At 46.2% G+C, this 20,839-nt stretch overlaps 1 protein-coding gene across 4 annotated transcripts in view; it reads left to right on the forward strand.

Annotated features, from left to right (window-relative positions):
- Positions 1–20,839, forward strand: part of SYT12 (synaptotagmin 12) — a 307,494-nt gene that overhangs the window by 280,118 nt on the left and 6,537 nt on the right. For all 4 annotated transcript variants that reach the window (XM_063944347.1, XM_063944345.1, XM_063944346.1 and 1 more), the window contains 2 exons: positions 1,511–1,631; positions 8,995–9,128. In XM_063944347.1, the coding sequence (XP_063800417.1) occupies positions 1,511–1,631; positions 8,995–9,128 (255 nt within the window). The remainder of the gene's footprint in view (positions 1–1,510; positions 1,632–8,994; positions 9,129–20,839) is intronic.

The raw sequence follows: 20,839 nt of genomic DNA on the forward strand, positions 1-20,839 counted from the left end.
TGTGTATCCAGCACACGGCATTTTTGTATCTGTTTAATGTGTTTGAGGGATGTGTTTTACATTTAACTAATTTATTGCATTTTGGCCCTTCTCCTCTTCTGCTCTACCAACAGGACCTCACACTTAATTAAATCCGCCCAAAACAATGGTTAGATAAGCAAGGTTTAACCCAGTGGTTCTCAAACTCGGTCTTCAGGACCCCACACGGTTCACGTTTTCCATGTCACCCAGCAGGTGCACTGTGTATCACCAACTGTCACATTTCAAAAATCTACAGGTGACCTGCAAAACATGAACCGTGTGGGGTCCGGTATACGTTCAGATGGTCGACCATGTTATGGTCGACAGTCATTAGGTCGACCACTATAGGTCGACATTGACATGGTCGACATGGACACATGGTCGACACATGAAAGGTCGACATGAGTTTTTTAACTTTTTTTTCTTTTGGGGAACTTTTCCATACTTTACGATCCACGTGGACTACGATTGGAACGGTAATCTGTGCCGAGCGAAGCGGTAGCGGAGCGAAGGCACCATGCCCGAAGCATGGCGAGCGAAGCGGTGCACTAATTGGGGTTCCCAGTCACTTTACGCAAAAAACGACACCAAAAAAAGTTAAAAAACTCATGTCGACCTTTTCACGTGTCGACCATTTTCATGTGTCGACCAAGTGTCCATGTCGACCATGTCAGTGTCGACCAATAGTGGTCGACCTAATGACTGTCGACCATAACATGGTCGACCATTCATACCGGAACCGTGGGGTCCTGAGGACCGAGTTTGAGAACCTGTGGTTTAAACCAATTGCATAGAGGCACGGTGAAAAAAGGATTCCATAGAGATGGCCATAAAACAACTATATGAAAGGATAGATCAGGAAGAAGGAAAATGAGAGAGGGAAGTGCACTTAACATTACCATGTGTCTTCACAGGATCGCGTACTGGATGCCAGCTGTCATTGTACCGACAGCGGCATCCCGATTGCCAGAATGCCGGCAGGGGGGGGGGGGGCGAGCGCAAGGAGGCTCCTTGCGGGCACGGTGGCTCGCTTAGCTCACCACAGGTTCTATTCTCCCTCAGTGAACACCCGCAGAGGGACAATCACCTACCTCGCTGGTATTCCGGCTGCGGGATTGTACCCCTGTCGGGATTACGGCGTCGGTATTGCGGCCGCCAAGATCCCGACGGGCAGTATTTTAAACGCGTCCTGTGTTAACGTCTGAGTGTAACACCTTGCATACAGTATGTAGAATCTATTGGACAGAAGCCACAATGGATAGATCTCATCTAAGCGTTTTTTTTCTTTATACTGTACATAAGATTTGTTTTGTCCGATTCACCATCGGATTTGTCCTTTTTGAATGTTGCTGCAGTTTACTGTAATACATTGTGTTAATGAAATCTGCTCCGCTTGGTCGTAGTCGATGACTTTTGTATCTGTATATATATCGGTAAATACAAGAGTATATGAAAATCTGTGATGGACAACCAAAATACTGTCTTTCAGACCACAGACACTGTAGGAGAAATTCTGCTGTCTCTCAGTTACCTTCCTACTGCCGAGCGCCTCACTGTGGTCGTAGTGAAGGGGAAGAACTTAGTGTGGACGGAAAATAAGGCCACGGCAGGTAATTACTGTACTTCATTAAATGAAACAGCAGTCATTGTTTTGTACATCCCTGCAGAACAGAAGAATATTACTGCTAAATATGTATGTGCTGTGTAGTGGACGTGATTTATCATGATAGTTTTCACTTATAAAGCTGCAGGAACATTGTAAAAGCCTCACGTATGATGTACACCGGCAATATTAGGGGATTGTAGAAAATGGAAAACATATTTTATGTGAGAAGAAACCATAATAAAAAAACAAATGCTAAAGAAAGAATCAAACACTTTCTAAAGCATTTGTACAAAAAAGCGCAAACTCGCAGATACAGTAGCTACAGGTTGTTTCTTGTGTGAAATAAACATCAGGTTTGAAATGTAATACCGGTACTAAGGACTGGACTGGACTTGGCGCAAGGCTTGTTAGCCTCAGCAGCTGACCACACACCTGGAAGTAGTGACTTGAACGTGCATCTACCGTCAAGAGGGATTCAGTATGATTTACCAGTGTACGGGATGCTGGCTGTCAATATACCGACAGCGGCATCCCGGCCACCAGTATGCCGGCAGAAGGGGTGAGCGCAAAGAGTCCCCTTGCGGGCTCGGTGGCTCGCTGCCTTCGAAACAGGATCCATTATCGCCCTATGGGTGTCATGGACACCCACGAGTGGGAAAAGCCCTGTAGTGCCGGTATTCTGACTGGCGGCATTGCAGGATGGCGGGATTCCGGCGTCTGTATCCTGACCGCTGGCAAATGAAACGGATCCCGTCAAGAGAGGCACAGATGGAGAGGTACAAAGGTAATGACTGATATCTCACCACATGAGGTGAGTGACAATGTGCGTGGGATACTACAGTGGGGTAATAGGTGGGATACTACAGTGGGGTAATAGGTGGGATACTACAGTGGGGTAATAGGAGGATACTACGGTGGGGTAATAAGTGCACTGATAATAGGGAGATCTTCAAGTCCAAAGAGAGAAAATCAGGCTATTTTGATGCTATAATGGCTTAGAGGATATATTATTAAAGATGAGCGCTAATAGAATTGAGGTCATCATGTTGTACATGGGGGACGTGGTTTGTCTGCTATTTATTATTATTATTATTATTATTATTAACAGTTTCTTATATAGCGCAGCAAATTCCGATGCGTTTTACAATTTCAAATAACAATAACAAACTGTGTGATAACAGTCATAGAGGTACAATCTGTAGGGAAATAGGCATGTGTACACAAGGAAAGGTGCTATCTATTGCATAGTTGTTTGCCAGATTGCAAAGGTTCTTGGAGGGCTGTATGATATGGTCATACAGCAACGATGGACCGGGTTTGAGAGGAAGAGAAAGTGAAGAATGAGAAGACATGTGAGGATATGTGTTGACTGTACAGAGTGGATGTAATTTGATAGGAAAGTTTATGAAACTTATGTGGGCGGTTCTGGAATTTGATATGCTTGCCTAAAGAGGTGAGTTTTCAGGGAACGCTTGAAGGTTTGGAGACTAGAGGAGAGTCTTATTGTGCGTGGTAGGGCATTCCACAGAGTGGGTGCAGCCCGATGAAAGTCCTGCAATCGTGAGTGGGAGCGAGTAATGAGTGTGGATGAGAGACGCAGGTCTTGTGAAGAGCGAAGAGATCGGGTTGGGAGATATTTTGAGATAAGCAAAGGGATGTACGTTGGTGTAGTTTGGTTAATGGCCTTGTGTGTGAGTAAAAGTATTTTATATTGAATGCGGTAGAGTACAGGTAACCAATGGAGGGACTGACAGATTAGATCTGCAGACTATGAACGTCTAGCGAGGAAGATAAGCCTCGCCGTTGCATTCAGAATGGATTGTAGTGGTGAGAGTCTCGTTTTGGGAAGACCAGTAAGGAGACTATTGCAATAATCAGTGCGGGAGATAATGAGAGCGTGGATTAGCGTTTTAGCTGTGTCTTGTGTAAGGTATGGTCGTATTTTGGATATGTTTTTTAGATGCATGTAACATGATCTTGAGACAGATTGAATGTGGGGAACAAAGGACAGATCAGAATCAAGAATGACACCTAGGCAGCGAGCTTGTGGGGTAGGGTAGATAGTCGAGTTTTCAACAGTGATAGAGATATCAGGTTGGTACCTACTATTGGCCGGTGGAAATATAATTAACTCTGTCTTTGAAATATTCAGTTTGAGGTGGCGAGATGTCATCCAGGATGAAATGGCAGAAAGGCATTCAGTGACACGGCCCAGTACAGATAGGGCAAGTCAGGGGAGGATAGGTAGATTTGAGTATCATCTGCGTACAGATGATACTGAAAACCAAAAGAGCTGATTAGTTTACCAAGAGATGAGGTATAGATAGAGAAAAGCAGAGGACCCAAGACTGAGCCTTGCGGTACTCCAACTGAAAGAGGTAACGAAGAGGAGGTAGATTCAGAGAAGCGAACACTGAAGGAGCGATTAGATAGATAGGATAGGAACCTAGAAAGGGCTGTGTCTTTAAGACCTAGGGATTGTAGTGTCTGCATGAGAAGTGAGTGGTCTACAGTGTCACAGTAAGATGCATTCTTCCCATCCCCACACAGCTAGGCCCCACCCCTGTGCAGACCTGTGTGCACGGGCTTTGGCCACAGTCCCAGGGCGATGGGGCAGGGTTGAGTGGGATTGGCTGGAGCAGATGTCCGTTATATTTATTATATTACCTATAGCTGTGTGAGAGCTGGTACAAAAGCTACAGGGGTTAACACAAAACTTTGAGCAGGAACCCAGCACAGCACGCTATTGGCTAAGGATGGGGTGTGTGAGAAGAAAGAAACTGATTGGGCACCAGCACCTTCCCTACACTAGTTGCAAAAGATACACACCAAACATGGGTGTTATCGGTAATATCCAGATCTGTATATCCTGCATTTGCATGACCACACCCTCACCGAACGATCCACCACAGCCTGCCTCTTCAGTTCTAAGTTTAGAAGGGATCAAATTGTGTATGACACTGCAACCCCTACACTGTACGTACCCATTATCAGAACATGCACACTGCAAAATCATGCAAGCTACTGTATGCTCCTTAGAAATGGTCTCAACACCCCATCAGCTCCTACCATTATTTCCGGGAATCTCCCTGGCATTCAGGGAGAGTTGGCAAATATGATTCATGTCACTAATCTGTCTTTAGCAAGCAATGACCCTAATTTGCCCATTTATTCGCATCAACTGCTGCAATCTATCTGGTCCATAAAATCCAAGTGCCTACCCTTCTCATCCAGGTGCAAGTGCTAAAAATAGGCAAATGATACTATAAAACAGCATTTGCAGTTTGTAAAGGAGTGTTACATTCGACCAATATTTGTGTAACTGCTTTTATGTCTGTATTGAGCCTAAATAAAAATATTTTTTTTTAAAATACATGTTTAGAGTAATTCAGATATGTAGCATTTTTGAATGTAGATTGCTCGAGATTCTAAGTGTCATATTTTTTCATTTTTATAGAAGGTTCTTCGTTACTTCAAGCTCTGTCTTACAGGGACATCACTAGTCATATGTGAGCTCACGGTTTTCTACGTAGAATTTCTATTACCTAGGAGACTGCCAATCACTATATCCACATATATCCAAAATATAACCACATCTTACAGAAGACATAGCAAAAAGTGTAATCCATGCACTCATTATCTCCCGCATTGATTATTGCAATAGTCTCCTTACTGGTCTTCCCAAAAATAGACCCTCACCACTACAATATATTTTGAATGCAGCTGCGAGGCTAATCTTCCTCGCTAGACATTCTTCGTCTGTGGTTCCACTCTGTCAGTCTCTCCATTGGTAAACGGTATTCTACTGTATTCAATATAAAATACTTTTACTGACATACAAGGCTATTAACCAAACTGCACCAACATATATCTCTTCACTCACCTCAAAATATCTCCCTACCCTCTCCGCTCTGCATAAGATCTGCGTCTCACATACACACGCATTACTTGCTCTCACTCAAAATTACAGGACTTTATCCAGGCTGCACCCCCTCTGTGGAATGCCTTCCCATGCACAATAAGACTTACCTCTAGTCTCCAAACCTTCAATCGTCTCATGAAAATTCACCTCTTGAGATAAGCTTATCAAATTCCGAACCCACCCAGGTAACCTAAAATGCTTCCCTATCTAAGTACATCTCCTCTGTACAGTCCACACATAACCTCACATATTTTATCTTTCTTCACTTTCACACCCTGACCCTTGGCCAACATTGCTGGGTGACCATATCATACAGCCCATTAAGAACCTAGCAATCTGGTGGACCATTAGATTGGTTTACACTAACATGGAAAACATCTTGCTATGATGTATACTCCAAACATATGTTTAAGTGCCAGTTTAATCTTTAATGGAAGAACTTGCACAAACCACTTCCAACATTAGAAAAGGGCTGAAATTATTAGTTCTTTATGGTGGGTAGTCTCTAACTAGTCCATCTGGACAAGAACAATAATCTGGATGTTGATATTTCCAAGGATGGTCGTGCAGTGTGTATCCACTGTTGTACTGTAGTATTGCCAGGATCAATAGTACAGTCACATTTTGTTGTTGACGGCATACAAGTTTGACCTGTCCGGCATTGTGGGGTCATTTTGAAATGAAAGCGCATAAGTGGCATTACCGTATGCTGTATAGGTTGCAAAGCCAAAAACAATGAAAAGGTCAGCTTCTACATCCCCAACCTGGTTTGAGGAGAGGCTACAAGGTGTCTCTGCCTCGACTTAAGGTATGCCTGATGTAAAATATTATACGTCATCACCTGATTAGCTGCTAGCAGGTATCATTTTCATTGTAAGATAAAAAGCACTTAGAGTATCGATTAGTTGCATAGGAGGAAAGTGTGAAACCCATTTGTTGACCCCGGAGAGATGCCCATCTCAAGATAAAGTTCAGATTTGAATCTAGAAGAGATGAGGGAGGTGAAATAAGGGCCATTTACAACTAATGAACTAAAGGGTTTATAATATTTTTCTGTGAGATTGTCCTAAAAACGGAGTGCAAGTAATGGCTAGCGTGCAGTATAGGCAGTCTGTGTAGGGACAAAAAAAGGACATTTTTCCGCTGCTTTGTGCGAGGAACTCAAAAGATCTTGTAGTGTGGATTTGTTTTTGTTTTTTATACAGTATGTATTAAGTATACCAGCATATGGGATCTAGCAGCAATAATCTGCAAACAAAACAAGTAGAAGGGTTCTAGGAATATGAGACACATGGGAGAGTGATTATGTACCTTGTAACCCTAAAGGCTTGTATATGCAAACTTTGGCCCAGATTTATCAAGCCTTTTAGAGTGATAAATTGCACGTGATAAAGTACCAACCAATCAGCTCCTGTTATTTTTCAGAAAGAGAAATTAATAGAGGCGCTCATGACATCCGAACACCATAATTATCCAGGTTCAGTTACAACCAAAGAGTCAGATCAATTTATAAAATATATATTTAATATTCACAAAGATCCAATAAAATCTTTTACCACTTAATAAAACCAATTCATAAGTAATATTAATCGTAAATTACTGATTTGAATGCAAAAACATGTGTATTATCTAAGCTGTTACAATGGTTCCTATATCAATGGAGCTCACTGAGATGGCTAATAGAAAGTTCAAATGTAACAATATGTTGCAGTCCGTAAAGACACTGTAGCTACAACTGCTGAATATGATTCATATATAAGACACCGTTCGCTGCACGTAGAAATAGCCAACTTCAATATGGATGACCGGCATGTATAAATCAATGGTGTATAGAAGTTTACCTCTCCATATGGGCTGGTGAACCCGAGCGTCCCCGGGTGAGTCCAAGACTTGCCCAGAGAAATGTGTAGCAGGAGGATAGGTGACGTGTGTGGATATAGAAACAACACTGATTCGAGCTGGATTGTCCTGCAGATGCTCACCAAATCAATGCTGTGAGAATATGTGGAGAAAGCAGGTGTGCGGCTGTTTGATGGAAACCGCCACGTGTGTCCAGCTGTATTGTGATTCTCTTCCTAGACTACCTGGACGTGCACCGTCCGCCGGTGGTCAACGGGAGGGAGGATGATGTCACAATAGCCGCACAGAGCTCACGGCTTAATTCCGTATTGAATGCTGGCTGCTTGCTATTGATGCCGGTGGATTTCAGGCAGAAGTGGCTGTATCCTGGAATGTGCAGGTATTCAGTGAGAAGGTAGGAGGAGTCCTGACGCGTTTCGTCACGTGACCCGTGACTTTTTCAAATATAGCCTGTAATATGGCAGTTAGGAGCTGATTGGCTGGTACTTTATCACCATGCAATTTATCACTCTTTATCAAGGCTTGATAAATCTGGGCCTTTATTTTACTCTTCTTTAAACATTCCATGCAGCCCTCAGAACTCAATGTACATGGAATTCATTCTGCAACACATTAAGGACGAAGGGGAAACTTTTATCAAACATTGGAGAGATATAAAGTACTAACCAATCAGCTCCTAACTGTCATTTTACAGGCTGTGCTTCAAAAATGTCAGGAGCTTATTGGTTGGTGCTTTGTCTTTCTCCACTTTCTCTCTCTCCAAGCTTTGATAAAGCTTCTCCCTATGTATGACAAGGTAGCTCAATTATATCTTCCTTTTCTAAGCTCTCTTCAGACTTTGTTATTCTAGTTCATCTATTTTGCTCTTAGCATTTTTATCATATATTTAATAGTCTGCTGTCTTTTTTATGTGCTGCTTTATTGGCACTTGTAAATCACCCTCCCACATTACCCCCGTACCTGCTCTCTGTTACATTATATTGCTAATAGCTCCTATTGGCACCCCACCCCCATCTATCTAAATCAGGGGTGGTCTTCAGTTTGCCGGCTGTTGGGATCCCAGCGCACAGTATACCGGTGCCGGAAACCCGACATACGACAACTTTTCTCCCTCGTGGGGATCCACGACCCCCCTGGAGGTAGTATAGGTACCGCGCCCGCAGCGCGGCGAGCGCAGCAAGCCCGCAAGGGGCTCATTTGCACTTGCCCAGCTGTCGGTATGCCGGCGGTCGGGATTCTGACGCCGGTATGCTGGCTGCCGGGAGCCTGGCTGCCGGCGTATCATACTACACCCCTAAATCAGTATATAAAATACTGAATTGTCTGATTTCAAGCCATTAACAATTTACTTAGCATGTTTAATGATTAGGTCACTTTAGCTAATCATACCGACTTGTAATTTTGGTAATTATTAGTGCGTAATGGTATCAGAAAATGTTACTTCATATGTGATAGGTCTCAACACCCTCTAACTTGTTTGATTTCACAGATCACTAATAATATTGTACCAGCATTACCTTATATTAACTTATATTTAGCACATACAGTCTGCATTTCACAATGACCTGTTTACTTGAATCCACAGACCCATTTGTGAAGGTCTACCTGTTACAGGATGGGAGGAAGATCAGTAAGAAAAAGACAGCAGTGAAACGCGATGATAGAAATCCAGTGTTTAATGAGGCAATGATATTCTCTGTACCAGCCATAGTCCTGCAGGTAAGTCATCGCAGTCTTGCCTAAGAGGCTTCACTCCTAGAATGTGCCTTGAGCTCTAGGGGACTCGAATAGAAAATGTGGGTATGAATATGTTAAACTGGTTATGAAAGCAAACATTGTGTTCCTGGCTGTATTCTAAATTAACCTTGAACAGAAGCTTTATCTTTCGCTTATAATAATCAGCTACTGTAAGGCAGAGCCGTAACTAGACATTTTGGTGCCCAGTGCCCGAGAGATAACTGGAGCCCCCCATATTTAAAATAGGGATAGTGTGCACCCCTTTATAAAAATAGAGGCGTGGCTTAATTGGGAAGGGGCATGGCTAAATAATTCATATTACATTACACCGCACACTAGTATATATTAGTCACATTACACCACACAGTAATAAACCTTATACACGTTATGCCACAGTAGAGCAACTTATACACATTATGCCAGATAGCCCCTTGTACGCATTGCGCCAGGTAGCCCCTTATACACATTGCACCAGGTAGAGCCCCTTATACACATTGCACCAGGTAGCCCCTTATACACATTGCACCTGGTAGCCTTTTATGCACATTGTTCCAGGTAGCACCTTATACACATTGTGCCAGGTAGCCCATTATACACATTGCGCCAGTTAGAGCCCCTTATACCCATTACGCCAGGTAGCCCCTTATACACAATGCACCAGGTAGCCCATTATACACATTGTGCCAAGTAGCCCCTTATACACATTGCACCAGGTAGCACCTTATACACATTGCGCCAGGTAGACCATTATACACGTTGCACCAGTTAGCCCCTTATACACATTGCACCAGGTAGACCATTATACACATTGGGCCAAGTAGACTCATTATACACATTGCGCCAGGTAGCCCCTTATACACAACCAACCTGCCTTGCAGCTGGACCTCACTAGAGTCCTGCTGTTAGTGACAGTGCCTGCCGCTGCTCAGTAGCTGTCCTCTTCCACCCGCCCTAACGGTGTGGCTCTTTGCAGGGCACTGTGAGTGGGCTGGGGGTGGGCTGGGAGAGACATCCTCTCTCCCAGAAGAAGCTGCAGAGTGCAGACACACAAGGGGGGTCCAGGAGGGGCAGAGCCAGAGTGTGATGACTTAAGCTGCCACTTCCCAGCTACCTGTATGAGAAGTAGTAGCAGAGCAATGCAGCTAGTAAGCAGCAGGTGGATGGTGGCAGCGCAGGCACCAGTGCGGTAGCGGCGATGGCTTGGCCGAACAGGTGTTGCTGGTGGTTCTGTGCCCACAGTGCATATGTGCTGTGAGTCAGGCACTGCGGACACAGCGCTAGTTACAGCCCTGCTGTAAGGAGCATGTAAAATGCAGTCAAACATGTTAATATTGTCATTGTACAATGCATATGTTCCATCTGTCCTTGATTTACAGAATCCCATTTTTACCAATCCCCCCCAACAGACACATTATCTAGCAACAATTAAATCCCCCTCCAACAAGTGCATTTTATCCTTAAGCAAAGACATCCTCCATGGGATGTAGTTAGCATCCCGACATTCTAGATGCCAGCAGTCAGAAGACAGGCGCCGGAATTCCACCACCACTCAGAATCCTGAAAGTCAGCGTCCTGAACCTTAGTATGCCAGGGGGGGTTAGGGTTAGGCTTTTTGGAGAGGTTAGGGTTAAGCACTAGGGGAAGGGTTAGGGTCAGGCTGTGGAAGAGGAGGGTTTAGGCTGCAGGAAGGGAGGGTTAGGGTGAGGGTTAGCCTACTTACCTAAATGTGTTGAGAATTTAACCATCAAGTTGCCGCTGTCTGTATTCTGGCATCCTGACTGTCAAGATCCCATACCTAACTCTCCTTATAGACAACCGATAATCGCTGCAAATAATAAAACGCATTTACATACATCTCTGAATCAGGCTCCCAGCGTGTACTAGCTGGAGTTCATTGTCGGTGCCCCCTCAGATTAGAAGCTTGACCGTGGAGACTTTACCTTCCTCTTTAAGGTTTTAAAACATCTTAATAGCTGCAGCTTTATTAGAGAATCTGGCAGTTGGTATTTAGTGTTATCCACTGATACAGCAGTGGCATCAGCAAATAACACTAAATACCAAGTGCCAGATTCTGTAATAAAGCTGCAGCTATTAAGATGTTTTAAAACCTTAAAGAGGAAGGTAAAGTCTCCACGATCAATCTGGGTCATAAGCATAGTTGTCTACCATCCCTCATTCTGCAGGAGACTCCCTGAAATAGTATCAATCTCCCTGACTCCCTGAATAGTCCATAAATCTCCCTGATTACACTTATTCCTATGTAGCTGTTACATTCTTGGGGGGAAGGGGGGGATAAGAGATATATACATTCAAATGGGATCATCATGCCATTTCCCTGCATTGGTTATAAGGCACAATGCTCCCTATGGCTACATACATTTTAAATAAGGTTTCTTGTGGCAACTTACAGTATATGGAACCTCTTGAAAAACACAATACACAAACAAATCCTGCAAAATATCAGAGTCTTTTCTTCAACAAGTAGATCTTACTAGCTTTGGGGCTTATTGACATTTGGATGTAAGTCATTTTCATGACATGCCTCTCAGATGTAGCAGAACACGCCCGCACTGATAGGTGTCACTTTCACAATCTCCCTGAAATGCTTTTTCAAAAGTAGGCATGTATGGTCACAAGAGACCAAAGTGCATGCTGCCTGCGGTCACCTGTGGGACAGCTTTCGTTTACCTCTCCATGCACCTGAGGCCATTATCGCCTCACTCTGGATAAAACGTTTGACTTGATGCACCTGGGTCTGTTTAATAAACTCTGTCCTTTCACTGCTGTCATCTACAGTGGCGCTAGTCATCTTGTGAGCCAAACCAATGTTCACTCATGCAGCATAATTATTAATTTTTCTCTGACGTCCTAGTGGATGCTGGGACTCCGTCAGGACCATGGGGATTAGCGGCTCCGCAGGAGACAGGGCACAAAAATAAAAGCTTTAGGACTAGGTGGTGTGCACTGGCTCCTCCCCCTATGACCCTTCTCCAAGCCTCAGTTAGGTTTTTGTGCCCGTCCGAGCAGGGTGCAATCTAGGTGGCTCTCCTAAAGAGCTGCTTAGAAAAAGTTATTAGGTTTTTTATTTTCAGTGAGTCCTGCTGGCAACAGGCTCACTGCAACGAGGGACTTAGGGGAGAAGAAGTGAACTCACCTGCGTGCAGGATGGATTGGCTTCTTAGGCTACTGGACACCATTAGCTCCAGAGGGATCGAACACAGGCCCAGCCATGGAGTCCGGTCCCGGAGCCGCGCCGCCGACCCCCTTGCAGATGCCGAAAAGTGAAGAGGTCCAGAAACCGGCGGCAGAAGACTTTTCAGTCTTCATGAGGTAGCGCACAGCACTGCAGCTGTGCGCCATTGTTGTCAGCACACTTCACACCAGCGGTCACTGAGGGTGCAGGGCGCTGGGGGGGGGCGCCCTGGGCAGCAATGATAATACCTTGTTCTGGCTAAAAATACATCACATATAGCCCCTGGGGCTATATGGATGTATTTAACCCCTGCCAGGTCTCACAAACACCGGGAGAAGAGCCCGCCGAAATAGGGGGCGGGGCCTATCTCCTCAGCACACAGCGCCATTTTCCTGCACAGCTCCGCTGCGAGGAAGGCTCCCAGGACTCTCCCCTGTACTGCACTACAGAAACAGGGTAAAAAAACAGAGAGGGGGGGCACTTTTTTGGCGATATTGATATATTAAGCTGCTATAAAGGAAACAACACTTCTGTAGGGTTGTTCCTATATATTTATAGCGCTTGGGTGTGTGCTGGCAAACTCTCCCTCTGTCTCCCCAAAGGGCTAGTGGGGTCCTGTCTTCGATAAGAGCATTCCCTGTGTGTCTGCTGTGTGTCGGTACGTGTGTGTCGACATGTATGAGGACGATGTTGGTGTGGAGGCGGAGCAATTGCCGGTAATGGTGATGTCACCCCCTAGGGAGTCGACACCGGAATGGATGGCTTTGTTTATGGAATTACGTGATAATGTCAGCACGTTACAAAAATCAGTTGACGACATGAGACGGCTGGCAAACCAGTTAGTACCTGTCCAGGCGTCTCAGACACCGTCAGGGGCTGTAAAACGCCCTTTACCTCAGTCGGTCGACACAGACCCAGACACGGACACCGAATCTAGTGTCGACGGTGAAGAAACAAACGTATTTTCCAGTAGGGCCACACGTTATATGATCACGGCAATGAAGGAGGCTTTGCATATCTCTGATACTGCAAGTACCACAAAAAGGGGTATTATGTGGGGTCTGAAAAAACTACCTGTAGTTTTTCCTGAATCAGAGGAATTGAATGAAGTGTGTGATGAAGCGTGGGTTAACCCCGATAGAAAACTGCTAATTTCAAAGAAGTTATTGGCATTATATCCTTTCCCGCCAGAGGTTAGGGCGCGCTGGGAAACACCCCCTAGGGTGGATAAGGCACTCACACGCTTATCAAATCAAGTGGCGTTACCGTCTCCTGAAACGGCCGCCCTCAAGGATCCAGCTGATAGGAGGCTGGAAACTACCCTGAAAAGTATATACACTCATACTGGTGTTATACTGCGACCAGCCATCGCCTCTGCATGGATGTGCAGTGCTGGGGTGGTTTGGTCGGATTCCCTGACTGAAAATATTGATACCCTGGATAGGGACAGTATTTTATTGACTATAGAGCAATTAAAGGATGCTTTTCTTTATATGCGAGATGCTCAGAGGGATATTTGCACTCTGGCATCGAGAGTAAGTGCGATGTCCATATCTGCCAGAAGAAGTTTATGGACGCGACAGTGGTCAGGTGATGCGGATTCCAAACGGCATATGGAAGTATTGCCGTATAAAGGGGAGGAATTATTTGGGGTCGGTCTATCGGATTTGGTGGCCACGGCAACAGCCGGGAAATCCACCTTTTTACCTCAGGTCCCCTCCCAACAGAAAAAGACACCGTCTTTTCAGCCGCAGTCCTTTCGTTCCTATAAGAACAAGCGGGCAAAAGGACAGTCATATCTGCCCCGAGGCAAAGGAAAGGGTAAGAGAGTGCACCAAGCAGCTCCCTCCCAGGAGCAGAAGCCCTCCCCGGCTTCTGCAAAGCCCTCAGCATGACGTTGGGGCTTTACAAGCGGACTCAGGGGCGGTGGGGGGTCGACTCAAGAATTTCAGCGCACAGTGGGCTCACTCACAGGTGGACCCCTGGATCCTGCAGGTAGTATCTCAGGGTTACAGGTTGGAATTCGAGAAGTCTCCCCCTCGCCGGTTCCTAAAGTCTGCTCTGCCAACGTCTCCCTCAGACAGGGCGACGGTATTGGAAGCCATTCACAAGCTGTATTCTCAGCAGGTGATAGTCAAGGTACCCCTCCTACAACAGGGAAAGGGGTATTATTCCACACTATTTGTGGTACCGAAGCCGGACGGCTCGGTAAGACCTATTCTAAATCTGAAATCTTTGAACCTGTACATACAAAAATTCAAGTTCAAGATGGAGTCACTCAGAGCAGTGATAGCGAATCTGGAAGAAGGGGACTTTATGGTGTCCCTGGACATCAAGGATGCTTACCTGCATGTCCCAATTTGCCCTTCACATCAAGGGTACCTCAGGTTCGTGGTGCAAAACTGTCATTATCAGTTTCAGACGCTGCCGTTTGGATTGTCCACGGCACCTCGGGTCTTTACCAAGGTAATGGCCGAAATGATGTTTCTTCTGCGAAGAAAAGGCGTATTAATTATCCCTTACTTGGACGATCTCCTGATAAGGGCAAGGTCCAGAGAACAGCTGGGGGACGTAGTAGCACTAACCCAAGTAGTGCTGCAACAGCACGGGTGGATTCTGAATTTTCCAAAATCTCAATTGACCCCGACGACACGTCTGCTGTTCCTGGGAATGATTCTGGACACGGTTCAGAAAAAGGTGTTTCTTCCGGAGGAGAAAGCCAGGGAGTTATCCGAACTTGTCAGGAACCTCCTAAAACCAGGAAAAGTGTCTGTGCATCAATGCACAAGAGTCCTGGGAAAAATGGTGGCTTCTTACGAAGCGATTCCATTCGGCAGATTCCACGCACGAACTTTTCAGTGGGATCTGCTGGACAAATGGTCCGGATCGCATCTGCAGATGCATCAGCGGATAGCTTTGTCTCCACGGACAAGGGTGTCTCTTCTGTGGTGGTTGCAGAGTGCTCATCTGTTAGAGGGCCGCAGATTCGGCATACAGGACTGGGTCCTGGTGACCACGGATGCCAGTCTGAGAGGCTGGGGAGCGGTCACACAGGGAAGAAACTTCCAGGGAGTGTGGTCAAGCCTGGAGATGTCTCTTCACATAAATATACTGGAGCTAAGAGCGATTTACAATGCTCTAAGCCTGGCAAAACCCCTGCTTCAGGGTCAGCCGGTGTTGATCCAGTCGGACAACATCACGGCAGTCGCCCACGTAAACAGACAGGGCGGCACAAGAAGCAGGAGGGCAATGGCAGAAGCTGCAAGGATTCTTCGCTGGGCGGAAGATCATGTGATAGCACTGTCAGCAGTGTTCATTCCGGGAGTGGACAACTGGGAAGCGGACTTCCTCAGCAGACACGATCTACACCCGGGAGAGTGGGGACTTCATCCAGAAGTCTTCCACATGATTGTGAACCGTTGGGAAAAACCAAAGGTGGATATGATGGCGTCCCCGCCTCAACAAAAAACTGGACAGGTATTGCGCCAGGTCAAGAGACCCTCAGGCAATAGCTGTGGACGCTCTGGTAACACCGTGGGTGTTCCAGTCAGTGTATGTGTTTCCTCCTCTGCCTCTCATACCAAAAGTACTGAGAATTATACGGCAAAGGGGAGTAAGAACGATACTCGTGGCTCCGGATTGGCCAAGAAGAACTTGGTACCCGGAACTTCAGGAGATGCTCACGGAAGATCCGTGGCCTCTACCTCTAAGACGGGACCTGCTTCAGCAGGGACCGTGTCTATTCCAAGACTTACCGCGGCTGTGTTTGACGGCATGGCGGTTGAACGCCGAATTCTAAGGGAAAAAGGCATTCCGGAAGAGGTCATCCCTACCCTGGTAAAAGCCAGGAAGGAGGTGACTGCACAACATTATCACCGCATTTGGAGAAAATATGTTGCGTGGTGTGAGGCCAGGAAGGCCCCGACGGAGGAATTTCAACTTGGTCGATTCCTACATTTCCTGCAAACAGGATTGTCTATGGGCCTCAAATTAGGGTCCATTAAGGTTCAAATTTCGGCCCTGTCGATTTTCTTCCAGAAAGAATTGGCTTCAGTTCCTGAAGTCCAGACTTTTGTAAAAGGAGTACTACATATACAGCCCCCGGTTGTGCCCCCAGTGGCTCCGTGGGATCTTAATGTAGTTTTGGATTTTCTCAAATCCCATTGGTTTGAGCCACTCAAATCGGTGGATTTGAAATATCTTACATGGAAAGTAACCATGCTACTGGCCCTGGCTTCAGCCAGGAGAGTGTCAGAATTGGCGGCTTTATCGTATAAAAGCCCATATCTGGTTTTCCATTCGGACAGGGCAGAACTGCGGACGCGTCCTCAGTTTCTGCCTAAGGTGGTTTCAGCGTTTCACCTGAACCAGCCTATTGTGGTGCCTGCGGCTACTAGCGATTTGGAGGATTCCAAGTTGCTGGACGTTGTCAGGGAATTGAAAATATATATTTCAAGGACGGCTGGAGTCAGAAAATCTGACTCGCTGTTTATACTGTATGCACCCAACAAGCTGGGTGCTCCTGCTTCTAAGCAGACGATTGCTCGTTGGATTTGTAGCACAATTCAACTTGCACATTCTGTGGCAGGCCTGCCACAGCCTAAATCTATCAAGGCCCATTCCACAAGGAAGGTGGGCTCATCTTGGGCGGCTGCCCGGGGGTCTCGGCATTACAACTCTGCCGAGCAGCTACGTGGTCGGGGGAGAACACGTTTGTAAAATTCTTCAAATTTGATACCCTGGCTAAAGAGGACCTGGAGTTCTCTCATTCGGTGCTGCAGAGTCATCCGCACTCTCCCACCCGTTTGGGAGCTTTGGTATAATCCCCATGGTCCTGACGGAGTCCCAGCATCCACTAGGACGTCAGAGAAAATAAGATTTTACTTACCGATAAATCTATTTCTCGTAGTCCGTAGTGGATGCTGGGCGCCCATCCCAAGTGCGGATTGTCTGCAATACTTGTACATAGTTATTGTTACAAAAAAATCGGGTTGTTATTGTTGTGAGCCGTCTGTTCAGAGGCTCCTACGTTTGTCATACTGTTAACTGGGTTCAGATCACAAGTTGTACGGTGTGATTGGTGTGGCTGGTATGAGTCTTACCCGGGATTCAAAATCCTTCCTTATTGTGTACGCTCGTCCGGGCACAGTATCCTAACTGAGGCTTGGAGGAGGGTCATAGGGGGAGGAGCCAGTGCACACCACCTAGTCCTAAAGCTTTTATTTTTGTGCCCTGTCTCCTGCGGAGCCGCTAATCCCCATGGTCCTGACGGAGTCCCAGCATCCACTACGGACTACGAGAAATAGATTTATCGGTAAGTAAAATCTTATTATAACTAAAGCATTAGCAGTCATTCTCGTGAGCACTGGTTCAGCTCATAAAATGTAGAAATAAATATTAAAATTAAATTAAAATTTGTATATGTTGTCCTGAAACATTGTAATTTCACATTCCCATCTTCCCAAGCACTACTAAAATCTGAAGGGAATTTATACCTTCTCGATATGGCAAAATGCTGTTTTTGTTTTTTTTAACCAAACGATTTCTGGGGGTAATTCCGAGTTGATCGCAGCAGGAACTTTTTTAGCAGTTGGGCAAAACCATGTGCACTGCAGGAGAGGCAGATTTAACATGTGCAGAGAGAGTTAGATTTGGGTGGGGTGTGTTCAATCTGCAATCTAAATTGCAGTGTAAAAATTAAGCAGCCAGTATTTACCCTGCACAGAAACAAAATAACCCACCCAAATCTAACTCTCTCTGCACATGTTATATCTGCCTCCCCTGCAGTGCACATGGTTTTGCCCAACTGCTAAAAAAAATCCTGCTGCGATCAACTTGGAATTACCCCCTCTGTCTGAAAATCTAAATATACCATTTCAATCACTATACAAGTGCATATCCTGTAACATCACTGTATGAAACAGGATCCATAGCAAAAAATAAGATTTTACTTACCGATAAATCTATTTCTCGTAGTCCGTAGTGGATGCTGGGGACTCCGTCAGGACCATGGGGATTAGCGGCTCCGCAGGAGACAGGGCACAAAAATAAAGCTTTAGGATCAGGTGGTGTGCACTGGCTCCTCCCCCTATGACCCTCCTCCAAGCCTCAGTTAGGATACAGTGCCCGGACGAGCGTACACAATAAGGAAGGATTTTGAATCCCGGGTAAGACTCATACCAGCCACACCAATCACACCGTACAACTTGTGATCTGAACCCAGTTAACAGTATGACAACGTAGGAGCCTCTGAACAGACGGCTCACAACAATAACAAGTAACAACCCGATTTTTTTGTAACAATAACTATGTACAAGTATTGCAGACAATCCGCACTTGGGATGGGCGCCCAGCATCCACTACGGACTACGAGAAATAGATTTATCGGTAAGTAAAATCTTATTTTCTCTAACGTCCTAGTGGATGCTGGGACTCCGTCAGGACCATGGGGATTATAACAAAGCTCCCAAACGGGCGGGAGAGTGCGGATGACTCTGCAGCACCGAATGAGAGAACTCCAGGTCCTCTTTAGCCAGGGTATCAAATTTGTAGAATTTTACAAACGTGTTCTCCCCCCGACCACGTAGTTGCTCGGCAGAGTTGTAATGCCGAGACCCCTCGGGCAGCCGCCCAGGATGAGCCCACCTTCCTTGTGGAATGGGCATTTACATATTTTGGCTGTGGCAGGCCTGCCACATAATGTGCAAGCTGAATTGTACTACACATCCAACTAGCAATCGTCTGCTTAGAAGCAAGAGCACCCAGTTTGTTGGGTGCATACAGGATAACAGCAAGTCAGTTTTCCTGACTCCAGCCGTCCTGGAAACCGATATTTTCAGGGCCCTGACAACATCTAGCAACTTGGGGTCCTCCAAGTCCCTAGTAGCCGCAGGTACCACAATAAGCTGGTTCAGGTGAAACGCTGACACCACCTTAGGGAGAAACTGGGGACGAGTCCGCAGCTCTGCCCTGTCCGAATGGACAATCAGATATGGGCTTTTGTGAGACAAAGCCGCCAATTCTGACACTCGCCTGGCCGAGGCCAGGGCCAACATCATGGTCACTTTCCATGTGAGATATTTCAAATCCACAGATTTGAGCGGTTTAAACCAATGTGATTTGAGGAATCCCAGCACTACGTTGAGATCCCACAGTGCCACAGGAGGCACAAAAGGGGGTTGTATATGCAGTACTCCCTTGACAAACTTCTGGACTTCAGGAACTGAAGCCAATTCTTTCTGGAAGAAAATCGACAGGGCCGAAATTTGAACCTTAATGGACCCCAATCTGAGGCCCATAGACACTCCTGTTTGCAGGAAATGCAGGAATCGACCGAGTTGAAATTTCTTCGTGGAGCCTTCCTGGCCTCACACCACGCAACATATTTTCGCCACATGTGGTGATAATGTTGTGTGGTCACGTCCTTCCTGGCTTTGACCATGGTAGGAAAGACCTCTTCCGGAATGCCTTTTTCCCTTAGGATCCGGCGTTCAACCGCCATGCCGTCAAACGCAGCCGCGGTAAGTCTTGGAACAGACATGGTACGTGCTGAAGCAAGTCCCTTCTTAGCGGCAGAGGTCATGAGTCCTCTGTGAGTATCTCTTGAAGTTCCGGGTACCAAGTCCTTCTTGGCCAATCCGGAGCCACGAGTACAGTTCTTACTCCTCTACGTCTTATAATTCTCAATACCTTGGGTATGAGAAGCAGAGGAGGAAACACATACACCGAACTGGTACGCCCACGGTGTTACCAGAACGTCCACAGCTATTGCCTGAAAGTCTCTTGACCTGGCGCAATACCTGTCCAGTTTTTTGTTCAGGCTGGACGCCATCATGTACACCTTTGGTCTTTCCCAACGGTTCACAATCATGTGGAAAACTTCCCGATGAAGTCCCCACTCTCCCGGGTGGAGGTCGTGCCTGCTGAGGAAGTCTGCTTCCCAGTTGTCCACTCCCGGAATGAACACTGCTGACAGTGCTATCACATGATTTTCCGCCCAGCGAAAAATCCTTGCAGTTTTTGCCATTGCCCTCCTGCTTCTTGTGCCGCCCTGTCTGTTTACGTGGGCGACTGCCGTGATGTTGTCCCACTGGATCAATACCGGCTGACCTTGAAGCAGAGGTCTTGCTAAGCTTAGAGCATCATAAATTGCCCTTAGCTCCAGTATATTTATGTGGAGAAAAGTCTCCAGACTTGATCACACTCCCTGGAAATTTTTTCCCTGTGTGACTGCTCCCCAGCCTCTCAGGCTGGCCTCCGTGGTCACCAGCATCCAATCCTGAATGCCGAATCTGCGGCCCTCTAGAAGATGAGCACTCTGTAACCACCACAGGAGAGACACCCTTGTCCTTGGAGATAGGGTTATCCGCCGATGCATCTGAAGATGCGATCCGGACCATTTGTCCAGCAGATACCACTGAAAAGTTCTTGCGTGGAATCTGCCGAATGGAATCGCTTCGTAATAAGCCACCATTTTTCCCAGGACTCTTGTGCAATGATG

The sequence above is a fragment of the Pseudophryne corroboree genome, chromosome 11 (assembly GCF_028390025.1).
Source record: "Pseudophryne corroboree isolate aPseCor3 chromosome 11, aPseCor3.hap2, whole genome shotgun sequence".
In the NCBI taxonomy this organism is placed as follows: domain Eukaryota; kingdom Metazoa; phylum Chordata; class Amphibia; order Anura; family Myobatrachidae; genus Pseudophryne; species Pseudophryne corroboree.